Here is a 20,995-nt window from a genome sequence, read left to right on the forward strand (position 1 = left end):
ATTACACAGGTGCACCTTGTGCTGGGGACAATAAAAGGCCACGCTAAAATGTGCAGTTTTGTCACACAACACAATGCCACAGATGTCTCAAGTTTTGAGGGAGCATGCAATTGGCATGCTGTTGCCAGATAATTGATTGTTAATCATAAGCTGCCTCCAACGTCGTTTTAGAGAATTTGGCAGTACGCCCAACCGGCCTCAGAACCGCAGACCATGTGTAACTACGCCAGCCCAGGACCTCCACATCCGGCTTCATCACCTGCGGGATCGTCTGAGACCAGCACCCGGACAGCTGATGAAACTATGGGTTTGCACAAGCAAATAATTTCTGCACAAACTGTCAGAAACTATCTCAGGGAAGCTCATCTGTGTGCTCTTCATCCTTACCAGGGTCTTGACCTGACTGCAGTTCAGCGTCGTAACCGACTTCAGTGGGCAAATTCTCACCTTTGATGGCCACTGGCACGCTGGAGAAGTGTGCTCTTCATGGATGAATCCCGGTTTCAACTGTACCGGGCAGATGACAGACAGCATGTATGGAGTCGTGTGGGCGAGTGCCCCATGGTGGCGGTGGGGTTATGGTATGGGCAGGCATAAGCTACACACAACGAACACAATTGCATTTTATCGATGGCAATTTTAATGCACAGAGATACCATGACGAGATCCTGAGGCCCATTGTAGTGCCATTCATCTGCCACCATCACCTCATGTTTCAGCATGATTATGCACTGCCCCATGTCGCAAGGATCTGTACACAATTCCTGGAAGCTGAAAATGTCCCAGTTCTTCCATGGCCTGCATACTCACCAGACATGTCACCCATTGAGCATGTTTGGGATGCTCTGGATCGACGTGTACGACAGCGTGTTCCAGTTCCCACCAATATCCAGCAACTTTTGCAACTTCGCACAGCCATTGAAGAGGAATGGGACAACATTCCACAGGCCACAATCAACAGCCTGGTCACACCAGCTACTGACTGGTTTTCTAATCCACACCCCTACCTTTTTTAAAAAGGTATCTGTGACCAACAGATTCATATCTGTATTCCCAGTCATGTGAAATCATAGATTAGGGCCTAATTAATTAATTTCAGTTGACTGATTTCCTTATATGAACTGTAACTCAGTAAAATCTTTGAAATTGTTGCATATTGCGTGCATATTTTTTTCAGTATATTTTTGCATCACACAGTAGCTAAGTAGCTCAGTTTGTAGAGGTAGTGGCAACAATATCAAACATAATATATAATAATATATGCCATTTAGCAGACACTTTTATCCATTCTACATACGAGTGGTCCCGGGAATCAAACCCACATGCAAACGCCATGCTCTACCAACTGAGCTACAGAGGACCACCCGAGTACCACCTTTGGAACAAACCAGTCCATTCGTTTACTGGGTAACGATTGGCGAATCATTGGCATGAAGTAGCACCTCCCAGGCACTAGGAGTGCTGGTGAGCCGGTGGCAACCATTCATATTGGTGACAATTGAATATCAACAACTGAATATCAACGTTGCCCATCTGAGTGCCTAATGACCGAGGGCATGAGGGTAGTTGGTTTCAATGGCAGTGCCATGTTGGTTGGATTGGGGCTGTGACCATCGAGATCCTATATGTCATTATATGGCTGTGACTGTCTGTCTGCCCAGGGCTTTGGGGTGGACAGTGGAAGAGCTGGACCTTGCGGTAATACGCCCCCCAGTGGTCCCACTTGGCCATCCCAGAATCCCTTGCTGGGCTCTGGCTCCCTGACTGAGACGGTTGCTCATCAAGCTGACAGGCCTCCAGCCCAGAGACTGAGTCACTGCCACAGGGGTCTGTGTGTGTGTGTGTGTGTGTGTGTGTGTGTGTGTGTGTGTGTGTGTGTGTGTGTGTGTGTGTGTGTATTTGTGTGTGTGTGTGTGTGTCATCGGCCCAGTAAACAGAGGATGTTTGCTTAATGTCAGGTAATATTCTCTTCAGGGGTTTATTTATTCCATTTATTTTCAATTCAGCCAATTCAGGAACTGAATTGAAATTGTAATACATTGAAATTCTAATAAATTCTAAAAGAATGAAACTATCCTCATTGAAAATATAAATAGCTATTTTCCAATTGTGACATTAAAATTCGTAAACAACAGGTGTAGACTAATAGTGAACTGCTTACTTACGGAATACAAAAAAATAAAAAGTAAAATAATAATAGAAAAATAAATACACATTGAGCAATGACAGCTTGGCTATATACATGGGGTCCTAGTACCGAGTCAATGTGCAGGGGTATGAGGAAATTGAAGTAGATATGTACATATAGGTAGGGGTAAAGTGACTAGGCAACAAGATAGATAATAAACAGTAGCAGCAGCGTGTGTGGAAGTGTGTGTGGCGAATGTGTGTACGTGTTATGTGTGAGTGAGTGTGAGTGAGTGTGTGAGTGAGTGAGTGAGTGAGTGAGTGAGGTTATGTGTTGGAGTGTCAGTGTAAGTATGTGTGAGTGTGTGGGTTGAGTCCAGTGTGTGTGCATAGAGTCAAAAAGTGTTAATGCAGATAGTCCGGGTAGCTATTTGGTTAACTATTTAGTAGTCTTATGGCTTGGGGGTAGAAGCTGTTCAGGAGCCTTTTGGTCCAGACTTAGTGCTCCGGTATCGTTTGCCATGTGGTAGCAGAGAGAACAGTCTATGACTTGGGTGGCTGGAGTCTTTGACCATTTTTAGGGCCTCCCTCTGACACCGCCTGGTATAGAGGTTCAGCCATAGTGATGTACTGGGCCATACGCACTACCCTCTGTAACGCCTTGCGGTCGGACGCTGAGCAGTTGCCATACCAAGCGTCGATGCAGCCAGTCAAGATGCTCTCAATGGTGCAGCTGTATAACTTTATGAGGATCTGAGGGCCCATGTCAAATATTTTCAGCCTCCTGGGGGGTGGTGTTTGGACCATGATAGGTCCTTAGCGATGTGGGCCTATCCACTACAGCCTATCCACTCTGGAGCCTATCCACTACAGCAACATTTATGGCCCTCCATTTACTGTACTCCTCCCTATAGGTTGTCTCATAGTCGTTGGTGATCTGGCTCACCGCCGTTGTGTCATGAGCAAACTGATGGTGTTAGAGTCGTGTGCGGCCATGCAGTCGTGTGTGGGAGTACAGGGAATACAGGAGGGGTCTAAGCATGTACCTCTGAGGGGCCCCCGTGTTGAGGGTCAGCGTGGCGGATGTGTTGTTGCCTACACTCACCACCTGAGGGCAGCCCATCAGCAATACTGATCGACCCCAAAAATATTCCAAAATATGTTCATAGGGAGCTTGATTAGGGAGAGAAAATATAACTATTTGTGTGACTGTGGTTCCCACATAAAGGGGGATTGGTATTGTCTCGTAGGTGGCTCATCCACACGCTCGCCTGCCAGCGTGCAGCGGCGTCAAAGGTCATCTCAGCGCCCGCTGCTCCACAGCCAGCTAGCCTCCCCCAGTCCGCACTCTCTTAGTCATCACAGAGCGAATGAGAACCACTGGTTCGCTACTATCGCCATCTCCATCTCCCCAATCCACCAACCGCAGCATGCCATGAGTGGAGGCCATTTTCAACCCACATCAAAGACAGTGGTCCCCTCGGGAGTAGGTTGGAGTTTTTCCTGGACCATTGATACAGGGTCAGATGTTTTGTCCTCCAAATAATGGTTTAAGTTAGGAATGGGAGCAGGGTAATCTGATCCTAGATCTGTGAATAGAGGTGACTTCGACCTGGAGCATCCTGTTGTCATGTACCATAAATTGAATTTGTCGAATCACGGCCAGCTTTTCTCATTAAGGTAAAAGGAAGTTAAAACGAGCAAAATGGCAAAGAACAGAGAGCTGCCTATACATGGTAGAGGGAGGAGTGTATGTGTGTCTGTACTGGTTGTGCAAAGACACAGAAGAGGGCTAAATAATAGTCAGAGAAATATTGCCGCCTAGGCGCCTACCAATGTAACCAATGAAAGCTTCCTGGGGTGCCGTGGCTGGCTGGGGCAGCAGGAGAGAGATCTACAGTCGATGGTTCAGTCAAATCCCTGGCCCACCTCTTAAATCCTGCTTTAATTAAAGTGGAGGTGCTGGAGCAGGTCCAGAGAGGGAGCCTGCATACTGGAAGGATACTCGCATTGGTGCCCTTTTAACCACAGATCTAGTATCAGGTTACCCTACCACCGATACTAACCGTAACCATTAGGGGGATTAAAATATATCTGACCCTGGATCAGTGGTTAGGTTAGGAGAAATTCTGACCTCCTTTCAGGAATGAGGTGAACACCTATAGTACACTACCCTCACTGGGGTACCTCGGAAAAGGGGCAACCTTAGACGGGCATTATGCCAGACAGTTAGGACACCAGGATTGCCCCCATTCCATCCCTTATCTCCCATCTCCCATCTTATGAGGTAGGTAGCTGAGGCAGGTCGCAGTGGCATCAGGGCTGTGATGGTCATGGAATTTTGGACAACAGTTATTTGTCAACCAAATGACCGCTGTCACCTTCTAAAACTGGCTAGTTTGGCATCCTCTCGTCTCTCCTTATATTGTTTGTTAGATGTAAACTAGGCTTATTTTTACTCTGTTGATTTTGGGTAAAGTTTTTCAATTTAAATATGAAGTTTTTATTTTATATGACGGTCTTCATCCATATTCGTCGGTTACACGATTATAAGATTACCGTGCCAGCCCTAAGTGGCACACATGCCCACACACACACACACACACACACACACACACACACACACACACACACACACACACACACACACAGTAGGATTCATCAACAGATTGTTGCAAGTTGCTGACAAAGCCCTCCCACTCATTCACATTATCAAGGTAATTCACCTTAAATTAGCCAGTACGTAAATAAATCAATCATTTCACTGACTTTAAAAGTCCAGGTCCCTCACATTTGCTTAACCTATCCTCCATTCACTTACTGACGGACTAATTTATTTACTTTCTTACTTACTGACTGATAAAATGTACCTTAGCCAATAACTGCCAATCTTCTAATGCCCTCCCATTACTAATGGGGACTGAATAATCTAGACCTGAGGTCAAGGTCAATCTGGGGGATCCCATCAACAGATTGGCTGCTGGATAAATCTGAACTCGAGGAAGTGTGTGTGTTTGTGTGTGTGTGCGTGTGTGTGTGTGTGTGTGTGTGTGTGTGTGTCTGTGTGCAGTGCGTGCAAATGCAGTGGGGGGTTAGGCTCTTCTATATTCCTCTGGTTATTATGTATTAGTTATACACATTATGACAATTTGTATTATGAATATGTGTTCTCAATGACTTGTTAAAAGATTAAATAAGTAAATGGGGTCTGTGATCAGTTTAGAGGGAAGGAACCCAATCAGACATCTACTTTAGATAAGATCCTTAAAAGGTTATTTGGCTACAAATGGAATCTATGCTATTACATGTTATTGGCCCTCTTGTAGCTCAGTTGGTAGAGCAAGGCGCTTGCAACGCAAGGGTTGTGGGTTCGTTTCCCACGGGGGGCCAGTATGAAAAATTTATGCACTCACTAATTGTAAGTCGCTCTGGATAAGAGCGTCTGCTAAATGACTAAAATGTCTTTTATTTTTTTTGCACTTTTCAGTAGTAACTGCACTTTTCAGTACTGCACTTTTCAGTAGTAACTGGCAAATAGGAATCAATAATACAGTACTCTTTGTTATGAAAACAACTACGATGCTACATATTGCAAGAGCAACTTAGTGTTAAGTGCTACTAACAAGCTAGTGTGGCACAACAATATCCTGGTACTGGGTAGTGAGTACTGTCTGACATGTTTTTCCCTTCATTTCAAATGACAGCTGTACGCTGAAGGCACAGAGTCAGCTGTATAAGGCAGAGACACTTGCTACATCCCAAAAAGGCACCCTATTCCTTACATAGTGCACTACCTTTGACCCGATCCCTATGGGCCCTGTTCAAAAGTAGTGCACTATATAGGGAATAGGGTGCCATTTGGGACACAGACACTGTAGAAACAAGAGGCATCTAATGCCACCACAAACTAAACCCAGCACTATTAGAGATGGGTTACTTTTGTACACCTTAGGACTTATTATGCATTTATGTAACTGGGCCCGGGAGAGATGGAGACGTTACGTTACACCTTGCTTTCAGCGGTGCTGCTATGAGAGACTTCTCATCATCAGTGTGTACAGTTACATGGCACAGCCCACATCAGCTAACCACTTCAGTGTTGTGGGCGCCGCATGTCAACATACAGGCCTGGACTAGTAAGCCACGTGGGCTCACTTCAGCAAACACTCCAGTGCCGAAATACTTCATGATCTAACTTACACAGTTGCGTAACGCCGCGCCGATGCGGCATTTAAGTGTGACAGTGTTAGCGTGTTATCTCCGGCAAAAGCTAATGCGAGACCATTTTCCACTTCTGACTTCGCAATTGTTCCCACTTTGCCGTAGGTGGGGAAAGGAAACAGTGTCGTTCCTGTACACATTCCTGAATAATTAAACAAGGAGAATGATAGGGGTGGGGGGTGGGATACAGCAATCGGTTACAGGCAGCCGCGGAAATGGGGATAAGTCCCAATCCCCATCCTGCGTTATCCGGCAAAATGCTCATGCATGTTTGAAATAGATTTTTTCTGTTCTGACCATGATAGACCGCAGCACCTGACTGATTGGGTTGAGAGACAGTTGAGCCAAATGGCGAAACAACCCCCCCCCCACACACACACACACACACACAGTCTCTCTCTCTCTCCCTCTCTCTCTCTCTCTCTCTCTCTCTCTGACTTCCTACATGAACTGGCTGCCTAATTAGTCTTGACATGTTCTGAATTAGCATAAACAGGCGTATGAATGCTACGCTACCTAGCACAATCACTCGCAAAGCCCCTGCGGATGGATAGCCCGGCAGGCTCGATGGGCTCTTAGTCTTTCTCTCCCTCTCCCTCTCCCTCTCTCTCTCTCTCTCTCTCTCCTTCTCTCTCTCCCCTCTCTCTCTCTCTCTCTCCCTCTCTCTCTACCTCCCTCTCCTCTGTAACATTGATTGACAGGAGGGGGAGTCAAGCCGACAGGCCTCCAGGGAGGAAGCTGACAAGTAAAGAAGAGTCCTTGTCATATCAAAGCGGTGCACATCACACCGTTACTTACTCACACATGCACTTCAAACCTCATCATGTCTCGGCACAGATGAAGGGACGGGATTCCGTTTTTTGGGTGGGTCTGAGACTAATTGAAAATAAACAAGGGCTGAATGATCACCGGGCTTTTTTCAACCGCGCCTTATTTTAGCAAGGATGAACAACAAACGCCCCAAAGAAAAGCCAGGGGATAAATATAGATAGCCTACATATCTGTTCAAAGACCATCATTAATCTTCAAATTGCTGGAAAGATGAGAGATAATACTTTTGTGATCCGTGTACTTTGAGATAAATCTTTGCTCTTTAAGGAAAAGAACACCCTGGATTGAATATGGCTATCTAAATATATTCCAATCTATTTATAACCTCTTTTAAAATCCGGGACTAAATCTTCCCAACAGGATAGTTTGATAAAACACTGTTATTTAAATAAATTCCTAAGTAAAATCCTTGATGAATTATGGGTGCTCAGACACCCAATGGTCCAAATGCCCAGTGTATGTATAAGTAACAACTCCCTTTAGATATGGCCATTGTTCCAATGACTCAGTGGGTTAGAGCACACAGCTGGCAATATCAGAGGGGTATACTATGTATCTAGCTAGATGTACTCAGGCTTTTCTGAAATTAGCTAGCTTCAGTTAGCTTCACATTCCAGCTCAGGCTTCATCCATGTTACAAAGGTAGATATTGATTGTGCACCCGCCGCTTACTCGACCGCTCGAGCCGGGCTTGTAACTGCGTGTTGCTGCCTCACTGCTTCCACTGAGCTAGGAAAGGGAGGTGGTCGGTGAGTTAGTGGGAGATGAGGTGGCCGCCACGCGTTAGACCCACTCAAGTTTGTTTGAGTCGGAGCACTGCTGAGCTGAGGTTTCCCGTGGTCACCCAAGGGGATGCACTCGCTCTGCAGTCGGCGGTTCTCTCAGACCTCGTGCATGACAAGGCATGAGCAACCGGGGCCTCACTGTGTGGCACCGGCAAGTCACTTTGGATGTTAAAATTCACTGCAGCCTGAGCCAAACTTCAGTTTTAATCCTCAGTTTTTGGGGATGGCTGTAGGGTTGAATAAAATCAGGGCTAAGTAGCCCGGTCGCTGAACGTTTAAAACACATTTTTTTTGTTGAAGATACTCTTTTTTTACGGCGCTTTCTCTCCTTTAAATATTTTATCACTCTCTCCCTCTCTGTACAGACAGGTGCAGGAGTCTTTGTTGGCCACCTAACTTTCTCATGCATATTTGAGGTATTCATTTTTAGATATACTTATGTTCTTACGCCTAAAAAGAGGCCTACTAGATTTTCTCACCAAAAAGCCCTCAAGTCGAATCTTCACTTCAATACCATTCAGGCCATATCATACAACACACCCTCATCCCTAAATGCATCCACACAAGCTTAGTGAGAAGTCATACTTCTGCAGAGGATGGTCTCACAGAACCATGTTTGTTTATAAGTCACAAAGTAGCAAGCCCTCAAAATCCCAGGTCATGTCAACAGAGTAAATCTGAACACCAAAAATGAATGTTTCCTTTTACTTACCAGAAAAATAGAAAGAAAGACATGATAGAGAGAGAAAGGTAGGAGGATAAAAGCCCACTTCTGACTGGAGCAAGGAGCCCGACACACCATCAATAAAACAAACCCCAGCTTCTCCCTCACTTCTCACTGGCTTGTTAGCTTTTTCGCTCCATCCATCGCCCAAGGTTTAAACAAAAGCCTGGAATGAATGGCTGTCAAAAGCATTATAGCAGATCGATGGCGCAACCTTCACCGTGCCATACCCGCGAAGTATCACTGATCAGTAGTCTTTCAGTGCATGAGGCCAGGCTAGATAGAGGCTCAAAGACAGATCTAAGATATAAACCTCTAGATGGGATGGAGCTGTCAGGCTGTCACTGCTAACAGCCTCATACTTTATGGCCGGGCCCACAATTCAAACCGAGAGGCCAGTTCTAGAAAATGTTTAATTGCGTAAAGAAGGAAAGCAATTTGCTAATCTGTTGACTTGCCAAAATGTATGTGCGTTCAATGCTATTCTGTGGGTTTAGCGCTTAGCTAATGTTGATGGCTAACATTGGCAGGAGGGGTGAGGAAGGAATAGTTACGATATGAATATTTAGTGACTTTATTAAGTGATCTCCATTTTCAGAAAACTTGATCATTCCTGAGTCGGATAACATATGGTGTATGTCACCTACATGTCGACTTAGTGACGCTGGGCTGTGGGGCTGGACTCATAAGGGTCCTAGTTCAATATTTTTTTATTTAACCTTTATTTAACCAGGTAAGCCAATGGAGAACAAGTTCTCATTTACAACTGCGACCTGGCCAAGATAAAGCAAAGCAGTGCGATAAAAACAACAACACAGAGTTACATATGGGGTAAAACAAAACATAAAGTCAAAAATACAACAGAAAATATATATACAGTGTGTGCAAATGTAGCATGTTATGGAGGTAAGGCAATAAATAGGCCATAGTGCAAAATAATTACAATTAGTATTAACACTGGAATGATAGATGTGCAAGAGATGATGTGCAAATGGAGATACTGGGGTGCAAATGAGCAAAATAAATAACAATATGGGGATGAGGTAGTTGGGTGGGCTAATTTCAGATGGGCTGCGTACAGGTGCAGTGATCGGTAAGGTGCTCTGACAACTGATGCTTAAAGTTAGTGAGGGAGATAAGAGTCTCCAGCTTCAGAGATTTTTGCAATTCGTTCCAGTCATTGGCAGCAGAGAACTGGAAGGAATGGCGGCCAAAGGAGGTGTTGGCTTTGGGGATGACCAGTGAGATATACCTGCTGGAGCGCATACTACGGGTGGGTGTTGCTATGGTGACCAATGAGCTAAGATAAGGCAGGGATTTGCCTAGCAGTGATTTATAGATGGCCTGGAGCCAGTAGGTTTGGCGACAAATATGTAGTGAGGACCAGCCAACAAGAGTGTACAGGTCTCAGTGGTAGGTAGTATATGGGGCTTTGGTGACAAAACGGATGGCACTGTGATAGACTACATCCAATTTGCTGAGTAGAGTGTTGGAGGCTATTTTGTAAATGACATCGCCGAAGTCAAGGATCGGTAGGATAGTCAGTTTTACGAGGGCATGTTTGGCAGCATGAGTGAAGGAAGCTTTGTTGCAAAATAGGAAGCCGATTCTAGATTTAACTTTGGATTGGAGATGCTTAATGTGAGTCTGGAAGGAGATTTTACAGTCTAACCAGACACCTAGGTATTTGTAGTTGTCCACATACTCTAGGTCAGACCCGTCGAGAGTAGAGATTCTAGTCGGGTGGGCGGGTGCCAGCAGCGTTCGATTGAAGAGCATGCATTTAGTTTTACCAGTGTTTAAGAGCAGTTGGAGGCTACTGAAGGAGTGTTGTATGGCATTGAAGCTTGTTTGGAGGTTTGTTAACACAGTGTCCAATGAAGGGCCAGATGTATACAAAATGGTGTCGTCTGCGTAGAGGTGGATCTGAGAGTCACCAGCAGCAAGAGCGACATCATTGCTATACACGGAGAAAAGAGTCGGCCCAAGAATTGAAACCTGTGGCACCCAAATAGAGACTGCCATAGGTCCAGACAACAGGCCCTCCGATTTGACACATTGAACTCTATCTGAGAAGTAGTTGGTGAACCAGGCGAGACAGTCATTTGAGAAACCAAGGCTATTTAGTCTGCCAATAAGAATGCAGTGGTTGACAGAGACGAAAGCCTTAGCCAGGTCGATGAAGACGGCTGCACAGTACTGTCTATTATCAATCGCGGTTATAATATCGTTTAGGACCTTGAGCGTGGCTGAGGTGCACCCATGACCAGCTCGGAAACCAGATTGCATAGCGGAGAAGGTACGGTGGGATTCGAAATGGTCGGTGATCTGTTTGTTAACTTGGCTTTCAAAAACTTTCGAAAGGCAGGGCAGGATGGATATAAGTCTGTAACAGTTTGGATCTAGAGTGTCACCCCCTTTGAAGAGGGGGATGACCGCGGCAGCTTTCCAATCTCTGGGGATCTCAGACGTTACAAAAGAGAGGTTGAACAGGCTAGTAATAGGGGTTGTGACAATTTCGGCGGCTAGTTTTAGAAAGAAAGGGTCCAGATTGTCTAGCCCAGATGATTTGTAGGGGTCCAGATTTTGCAGCTCTGTCAGAACATCAGCTATCTGAATTTGTGTGAAGGAGAAGCGGGGGGGGGCATGGGCAAGTTGCAGCGCAGGGTGTAGAGCTGGTGGCCAGGGTAGTGGTAGCCAGGTGGAAAGCATGGCCAGCCATAGCAAAATGCTTGTTGAAATTCTCGATTATTGTAGATTTATCGGTGGTGATAGTGTTTCCTAGCCTCAGTGCAGTGGACAGCTGGGAGGAGGTGCTCTTATTCTCCATGGACTTTACAGTGTCCCAAAACTTTTTGGAGTTAATGCTACAGGATACACATTTCTGTTTGAAAAAGCTAGCCTTTTGCTTTCCTAACTGCTTGTGTATATTGGTTCCTAACTTCCCTGAAAAGTTGCATATCGCGGGGGCTATTCGATGCTAATGCAGTACGCCACAGGATGTTTTTGTGCTGGTCAAGGGCAGTCAAGTCTGAGGAGAGCCAGGGGCTATATCTGTTCTTAGTCAATCAATTGTAGATAACGGAAACTGCACTGCAGGTTTAATCTCAGTGTTCACTCTGTGGGGCCAAGAACTTAGACTGTGATTGTCTTTGGCCTATATCCCCAGACTGGTTAACGGTGAATTCACTCCCCACCAGGAAACAGCGAACCATGTTGTGGTCAAACAGACAGTGCTGCTGGCCTCTACTGGTTGACATCATCCTGCTCAGGTCCAGATTTGCATGAAATTGGGTATTTGGCATTTGAGCCTGAAAATATTGTATAGCACGCTAATAGGGTAACATTTACATCGTGTTTTTGGTTAGAAAATGACATTATAAGCAGTTGATGGAATTGGCTAGTTTAACAAATTCAAAGTTTAAATTGCAGTCTCTCGTTGGCCATATAGTGCTTTAGAAGTAAGGAAACAAATATGTACATTTGTAATTTGGCTGAACTATCCATTTAAGCTGCCCATAGACTCTGCCACCTTTCCCAAGCTCTGATAGTAGCATTTAGTATGCACAGCCAAATTGAAGCATAAGAATATAATTTGCATAACCACCCATAGCTGACGTGAGTCAAACAGGGGCCTTTTAGACATCCTGGGGTGAGATTACTTATCCGTTTTGCCTGCAATAACGATATGCTATTGGCGAGGCAGTGTAGTTTGTGACCACAGGCAGTTCACAGCTCCAGTTCACGAAGCATCCTCACTTACTCATTTTCAATGAGTTCAACTGATAATTTACTCCAAAATAAAAAAAATGTCAAAAGTTTGATGTTTTCAAACTTCAAAAAGGGTTTCTAGTTGAGACTAGCCCCCGTCCCACCCGATCTGTTGTGTAGCTCCATCCAGCTATCACTTGAACTCATTTGAGTATGTGGTGGGTTGATTTGGGTGAGACTTGGCAACAACCTCTGATCCCTGTATCAGTATCAAGGCTGAAAGCACCTCACGAGTCAAGTCATCATGTAGGAAAGTCCAATACTTACCAGTGAAGACCAGAAGTCTGGGGGGTGGAGGAGGTGGGGGCGGGGGCGGCAGGGGAGGGTAGGGTCTACATTGGCACGCCAGCTGGCAGCTCTCACCCGCCCTCTCTGCCACGTTCCGCGCACATGAACTCTGAAGCTCTCCCTGGGTGAACTGCACAGCAGACGGAGAGAGAGTGGGAGAGGGAGAGAGAGGGAGAGAGAATTCAAGCCAATTGGTAATGCAACACCATTGTATAGCAGTGCTTATTGAACAAATCCCAACAAAATAGTAATTAGTAAGTATTACGTAATTACCATATCACCATTTCATTCGTAAGTAAAATATAAGTAAATAGGGTATCTATTGTTCTGGCTAGTCTAGGACTGGATAGTGTGGGTGGATGGGAGCCGGAGGAAAGGGAGCGGAATCTCTTATGACGTTCAAGAATATGTATTTGGTACCCTGGTTGGTGCGTTGGTGAGAATTCCACAAAATGCATACTTAAAATGGATGCACTATAAAAGGCACATACAGTGCTTGGTGAAAGTCTACACACCCCTTGCACAGTTTTCTAATTTTTCTGCCTTAAAATTAAATCCAAAAAGGGATTATATATTTTTTTCTCTCTATGTATCTACACAAACTGCTCCACATTTTCTAAGTGAAAGAAAAATGATATAAATTTGTCTTAATTAATAACAAATATAAAACGAAGATGTCTTGATTGCATATGTCTTCACACCCCAGAGTTAATACTTTGTGGAAGCGCCTTTGGCAGCAATTACAACTGTGAATCATTTTGAATAAGATTTTACCAAATCTGCACAACTCTTAGTAGGGAAACATATAATCATTGTTTTTGTCAAAATTGCTCAAGCTCAGTAAATTTGGTTGGGAATCATTGATGGACAGCAATATTCAAACTTTGTCTTTGATTGTCAAGCAGATTCAAGTCAGGACCACGACTGAAGCGCTCAGGATTTCCTCTACATTTTTATGTGGGCTTTGCTCTTTTCTTATTTATTTTGATCCTGACAAACTCCCCTGCTGGTGACAAGCATACACACAACATTATGCTGCCAACACAATACTTGAAAATACAGCGGGTTTCACAACATTGCATTCACTCCACATTACTGGCCTGTATGACAAAGTGAAAAGAAGGAAGCCGGTGTTAAAGAATCCATTCCAGATCGTTCATTATGTTTGCAACAAGGCCCTTAAGTAATACTGCAAGATAACATGGCAAATAAATATTTGTTTTGTCCTAAATTGAAAAATTCAGGTTTGGGTCAAATCCAATACAACATATCATAGATGTGTATCTTCAAGTATTGTTGTGACAGCGTCATGTTATGGGTATGCTTGTCACCGGCAGGGACTGGGGAGTTTGTCCGAATCAAAGTAAATATGAATGAAGCAAAGTCCAGGCAAAAAGTTAGAGGAAAACTTGCCTCAGTCTTCTGAACATCTAACCTAGTTTTATATTTCAGCCGAACAATTATATACATTTAATACATTGAGCCGAGCCGTGCCGAACTAAGCTATACTGTGCTTACCTGGTCGCATATCAGTGACGTGCAGTCAGGGTAGGCATTACTTACCCAGTGATAATCTAATATGAAAAGCTGTTATGAAAAAAGATATATATAACAAATTGTCATTCTTTTTTGTAATCTACTGTTTTTTTCTCAACTATTTTTTTGCTCAAAATCTCATGCCAGCATAACCTTTCCATACATTCAAATCCATTCAATCGTTGACACGCGCGGCCATTCCTGACTCCAGTCACTGTTAATGGACAGGGTCAGCATATAGGCACCTATAGGCGTCGCTGATTTTCAGCTTTGAACAGAACTTGAAGTTGCTTCATTTGTTACAGGCGAACAGTGAGTACTGCTGTCCACTTGTCTAAAACCAATTAATACTTTTTACCCAGACATTTAGACATCTTGGACATTTACAGTGCATTCGGAAAGTATTCAGACACCTTGACTTTTTCCACATTTTGTTACATTACAGCCTTATTCTTAAATTGATTAAATTCATTTTGTTCCTCGTCAATCTACACACAATACCCCATAATGACTAAACGAAAACAGGTTTTTAGACATTTTTGCAACTTTTGAAAAAATAAAAAAACAGAAATACCTTATTTTCATAAGTATTCAGAACCTTTGCTATGAGACTCAAAATTGAGCTCAGGTGCATCTTGTGTCCATTGATCATCCTTGAGATGTTTCTACAACTTGATTGGAGTCCACCTATGGTAAATTCAATTGATTGGATATGATTTGGAAAGGCACACACCTGTCTATATAAGGTCCCACAGTTGACAGTGCATGTCAGTGCCAAAAACCAAGCCATGTGGTCGAAGGAATTGTCCGTAGAGCTCCGAGACAGGATTGTGTCGAGGCACAGATCTGGGGAAGGGTACGAAAACATTTCTGCAGCATTGAAGGTCCCCAAGAACACAGCGGCCTCCATCATTCTTAAATGGAAGAAGTTTGGAACCACCAAGACTCTTCCTAGAGCTGGCCGCCCGGCCGAACTGAGCAATCGGGGGAGAAGGACCTTGGTCAGGGAGGTGACCAAGAACCTGATGGTAACTCTGACAGAGCTCTAGAGTTCCTCTGTGGAGATGGGAGAACCTTCCAGAAGGACAACCATCTCTAGAGCACTCCACCAATCAGGCCATTATGGTAGAGTGGTCAGACGGAAGCCACTCCTCAGTAAAAGGCACATGACAGCCCGCTTGGAGTTTGCCAAAAGGCACCTAAAGGACTCTCAGACCATGAGAAACAAGATTCTCTGGTCTGATGAAACCAAGATTGAACTCTTTGGCCTGAATGCTAAGCGTCATGTCTGGAGGAAACCAGGCACCGCTCATCACCTGGCCAATACCATCCCTACGGTGAAGCATGGTGGTGGCAGCATCATGCTATGGGGATGTTTTTCAGCGGCAGGGACTGGGAGACTAGTCAGGATCAAGGGAAAGATGAACGGAGCAAATTACAGAGAGATCATTGATGAAAACCTGCTCCAGAGCGCTCAGGACCTCAGACTGGGGCCAAGGTACACCTTCCAACAGGACAACAACCCTAAGCACACAGCCAAGACAACGCAGGAGTGGCGTAGGGACAAGTCTCTGAATGTCCTTGAGTGGTCCAGCCAGAGCCCGGACTTGAACCCGATCGAACATCTTTGGAGAGACCTGAAAATAGCTGTGCAGCGACGCTCCCCATCCAACCTGACAAAACTTGAGTGGATCTGCAGAGAAGAATATGAGAAACTCCCCAAATACAGGTGTGTCAAGCTTGTAGCGTCATACCCAAGAAGACTCGAGGCTGTAATCGTTGCCAAAGGTGCTTCAACAAAATACTGAGTTAAAAAAAAAATAAAAAAAAAATAATAATTGGGCGCCTTTGGCCTGAATATATATGTAAATGTGATATTTCAGGGTTTTTTGGTTTGTTTTTTGCTAACATTTCTAGAAACCTGTTTTTGCTTTGTCATTATGGGGTATTGTGTGTAGATTGATGATGAAAAAAACAATTTAATCAATTTTAGAATAAGGCTGTAATGTAACAAAATGTGGAAAATGTGAAGGGGTATGAATACTTTCCTAATGCACTGTACTTTCGCTTTGTGGACATAATGGGAATGGGGCTTCTCCTGCCACTCAATGCGAGCCTGGGTTTCTACAAGATGGATGCAACTAACTACAAGGATTCTAGCTGTGTTGCTGCATGGGGGCGCACTCACGCTGGAGGATTCTGGTCTCCGACCGCCTGGATGCCATTATGGATGGTAGTGTTGCACGGTATCCCAAAACTTCTGTACTTTTTCAAATACTAGAACATGAAAAACGGTTTGGTACTAGAATTTATTTTACTTTCGGTACTTCTGTCAAATGTGTCACATGTCGTCTACTGATTAAGAGAAGATCAAATCTGTCTATCAGCGCAGCTTACTCATTGCTAGCTCTAGCCTGCCATGAGAAACCACTGAACTCACTTGGAGTCTGGGCTGCATCACCACTTATGTTATGCTGCACAGAAGTTAACACACTTGAATAATCATCAAGGTCATCTTTGCTCAAGCCTGGAATGGACTTTGTGTGTGAATGACCTCATGGGTCTTAAAGAGACGGCGCACACTTTTATAAAAAAAAGTGATTGCTTCTTCTATGCAAATGTTGTTGATCAGAACAATAAAATAAGTCCCAAATGGAAGGTAAACATGTAGCCTCATGAAATCAGCCAAAACAAGCTCAATAACTCAATGCACTCAATAACTCAATACACTCCTATTCAATATGCATTCACCTGTATATTGTGAATAGGCCTAGGCTACATCTTGATTTACCCAGTTTATCAATAGAGATTTACCGTACAAATAAATTATAACCATTATGTTGTTATGATTGTATGATTTTATAATTGATTCATTAATGCATACATAAATAAATCCTACATTTCAAATGTAATGATATTGAACTCAAAACATCTGTCTGGATCAAGTGCCATTCTGTGACTTTGGCTAATAAGCCTTCTTTTTTTGCCGTCATATCATTTTGGTATCATTTAGGTATCAAGTATCGTGATGGTATTGAGTATCGTGATACTAAACCTGGTATCGGTATCGAAGTCAAAATTCTGGTATCGTGTTTGCTGCGTGGGAGAACTGTGCTACCAGCTAATGTTTGTGTGTGTGTGACTTTTTATGTCAGTGTGAAAATGGAACCGAAGGAGACCTTGGGGATGACTCTCCCACACGACCGTGGGCCTTCTGTGTGCTTCTACAACGTTGTCACAGAGAGGTTCACCCTGAAGGACAGACGAATGGACTAAGGTAGGCTAAATGCATTTTCCTTAGCAATTTGTGTGTTAGACTACTGTCGAATGAACATTAGAATAGACAACATCCCTTTGATGCATTTGATTTATCAAGCTAGAATTTCGATTTGCTGAGAATTTATATATTTTTTATTTTAAACTGCATTTTTCAGTCATTTCGATTGTTGATATGGAAATTTCGTTATAAGCTTTTTCATTATATATGTGTGTGTAATAATATTTCACATAATAATATTATTGTATGTTTGTGTGTGTGTGTGTGTGTATTTTTGCGCGGTGCAATGGAACATTTATAAATCCATTGTGAAAGGCTATGGAGTTTGCAATGCAAACTATTCGGATGAAATGTGTCCATATATTGGTATTTTAGTGCCACATATTGGTTGTAGCTGTGGATGCTACATCGGTCTATGGCTGAGCTGAGTTGAGCAGTGTGTCATTTTGTCGGATGATATAAAATATGCCACCATCGGTGGCTACATTGGTATTTGCATTTGGTGATTTTTTAAATTATTATTTTTTTAGCCAATGTCACTCTGGTTGTTGGAGCTATCTGTTGTATGGTGAACTTGGGCTTCATCAAGGTTTATTTGTAAGTAAATCTGGCTTTGATTATTGCCAGTGTCTATCCAGCCACCGACCACACCGCATGTCACTGTCGTACATCAACCAAAAATGTATGCACAGGCTTTGGATAAAAGCACCTGCTAAATAGCATACTGTATATTATTATATTATATTATAACCATAGTTGCTGGAACTGCACCATTTGAAAATCGTAATGATAGTATGAAAAGGGTATAAGATACCAAAGGCTCCATCCAGTATCTGAGACAGACGGCACTATGTGAAAAGACCCTAAGTCAGACTCTGATGACGTTTCATTAGTATCCATAGGGCCCACTGTAGGAGATCCCATCCTCAGTGCCAGGCAGCCATGTGGCCAGCTTTCCACCACAGATGAGTCTCACACCTGAACCCCAAGGCCTCACACTCTCTGTTACACACTCATGCACACACATTCATCCACGCACACACACATCTGCACACAGATATGCCCGGCAAGCACCCAAATACTCAGTCCCTCACACACACACGCATGCATGCACAACATGCACTCCCTCACAGTTCACACACATGCACGCACGCAGGAACACATACACACACACTCTCGCTCTTCACACAATGGTCGAGAGAGGAGATTCCCACCCACTTACAAGAAGGGTAGGAGAGAAGAAAAAGGCTAAGGGCTCGTCTAGGAGAATTCCCACCCCCACTCCCTCCCTCCCCACCACCCAGAGGTGAACCCTGACACTGCCTCCCCCAGCGGTGAGCCTGGTGGGCAGCCCCGTGGATCGGGAGAGGAGAGCGGAGCGCTGGAGAGCTCAGGGGCTCTGGAGTAGCGAGCTAGTGCATGGTGGGTAGCAAAGCTCTTTGCCTGGGACACTTCAAACTGAAGCTCCCTCCTGCACCCACGCTGCCGAGTGAGCACCTAGCATTAGCCACGCGCCCAGTTGAATGCGGCGTCTAAACGCATTAGCTCTCTCGCCACTGATCCAAATCAAAATACAATCGCCCGCACCCCTTCCCCCGCATTGTGCTAGTCATAATTGTGCATAGGAGCTAGGTATTCTACCAATGTGACCATTCTACCGGGTATAATAATAATATAATAATATAATATGCCATTTAGCAGACGCTTTTATCCAAAGCGACTTACAGTCATGCGTGCATACATTTTTTGTGTATGGGTGGTCCCGGGGATCAAACCCACTACCTTGGCGTTACAAGCGCCGTGCTCTACCAGCTGAGCTACAGAGGACCACAATCCTCTGTGTACAATCCAGGTTATCAAACCTGGATTGTCCACGTACATTATCCTTTGTTAGTATGCTAAGCTTATGCCTAAGCTTTAGCTCAGAGGCTAACAGGTCTCAAATAATGTTACCTATCACATAGTTCAGGAACACAGGAGGCTGCTGAGGGGAGGACAGCTCATAATAATAATATGCCATTTAGCAGACGCTTTTATCCAAAGCGACTTACAGTCATGCGTGCATAAAATTTTTTTGTGTATGGGTAGTCCCGGGGATCGAACCCACTACCTTGACGTTACAAGCGCCGTGCTCTACCAGCTGAGCTACAGAGGACCACATATGTCTGGAATGGAGCAAATGGCATGGCATCAAACACATGGAAACCATGTGTTTGATACCATCCTGCCTACTCCACTCCAGCCATTACCACGAGCTCATTCTCCCCAATTAAGGTGCCACCAACCTCCTGTGTTCAGGAACCACCTCTGTTACACATCCTACATAGCTTGATAACAGGGAACTTGTAGCAATGGTTATTGTCATAACGGTATAGTGTATGTGTGTCTGTGTGAGAGAGAGAGAGAGAGAGAGAGAGAGAGAGAGAGAGAGAGAGAGAGAGAGAGAGAGAGAGAGAGAGAGAGAGAGAGAGAGAGAGAGAGGCAATTAAATAATAATTAACACATGGCTCAATGGCCAACTTGGTCAAATATACATAAGCATATTTTGTCTTGTCCAGCAACCCCTCTCTACAGTGCCTATCCCCTCTCTCGCCCACTCCCCCTCCCTCTCACAAGAACACCAAACACATGCACTAACTCAAGAATGCATGCACCCTCACTTACACATTCCCAATTTACTCAGTGAGACAGTGGAGTTACATCATCAATCAATTTACATTAATTACTTCCAGATTCTCAACTCCAAAGATTGGAGCCATGATAAGTGGCAGTCAACTTTAAGGCCACTATACTTTCACCACTGATGCAGTGTATCTTGTCAGTACAATGTACACACTCATTTCATAGTGCATGAACCCGATAACTTGGCAATTTACCATCATTATTCCCATTACACAAACCCCCTTCCCAACATCACAAGACAAAGCATTGTGGTATAAGAACTGGGCGTAAACGAGTATGGTGTGCTATAATAGAAAACGTAATAAACCCACCTGAAATAAAAGTAAAAACGATGTTAGAAAGCAGTGACCAAAAACAAAAGGCGAAAAACCTAAAATGAGCGGCAATATCTCTCGGACCAGCATTCCTCCGTCGCTCTCACAGCCCTCGTGTCAAGGAAACAAGCATGAGAGGCATAACACTATTTTCAAGAACTTAATCCAGTCTTCTCGACTCGACAACGAAATCTCTATCAGTCGTTTCCAAAAAGGGATTCTGCCACATTCTTGTCCTGTTTTCACAATTGTTGGTGGCATGAGAGAGCTTGAAACACCATCCGTCCTGCATTCACAAACCTAATTAATTTAATTAGGCCTACTAGAAAGTTGGAATGACTGCGCAAAGCTGCAGCGCTTTTTGGTTGGTATCCACAGCGGAAAAGTCCAAAGTTCTCCGATATATATCAGCGGGCCATGATGTTTTAGGTGGGAGTCG

General features: G+C 44.1%; 1 protein-coding gene across 1 annotated transcript in view; it reads right to left on the reverse strand.

Moving 5' to 3' along the window:
• The window catches only part of prima1 (proline rich membrane anchor 1), a 72,498-nt gene extending 51,725 nt beyond the window's left edge, over positions 1-20,773 (reverse strand). Inside the window, exons 1-2 of the mRNA XM_084150702.1 lie at positions 20,554-20,773; positions 12,727-12,877 (exon numbers count right to left, since the gene is read on the reverse strand). Coding sequence (XP_084006828.1) covers positions 12,727-12,877; positions 20,554-20,646 — 244 coding nt within the window. The 5' untranslated portion in view covers positions 20,647-20,773. The remainder of the gene's footprint in view (positions 1-12,726; positions 12,878-20,553) is intronic.
• Between the last annotated feature and the right edge of the window lie 222 nt (positions 20,774-20,995).

Source organism: Coregonus lavaretus (genome assembly GCF_964263955.1).
Source record: "Coregonus lavaretus genome assembly, chromosome: 33".
Taxonomy (NCBI): Eukaryota; Metazoa; Chordata; class Actinopteri; order Salmoniformes; family Salmonidae; genus Coregonus; species Coregonus lavaretus.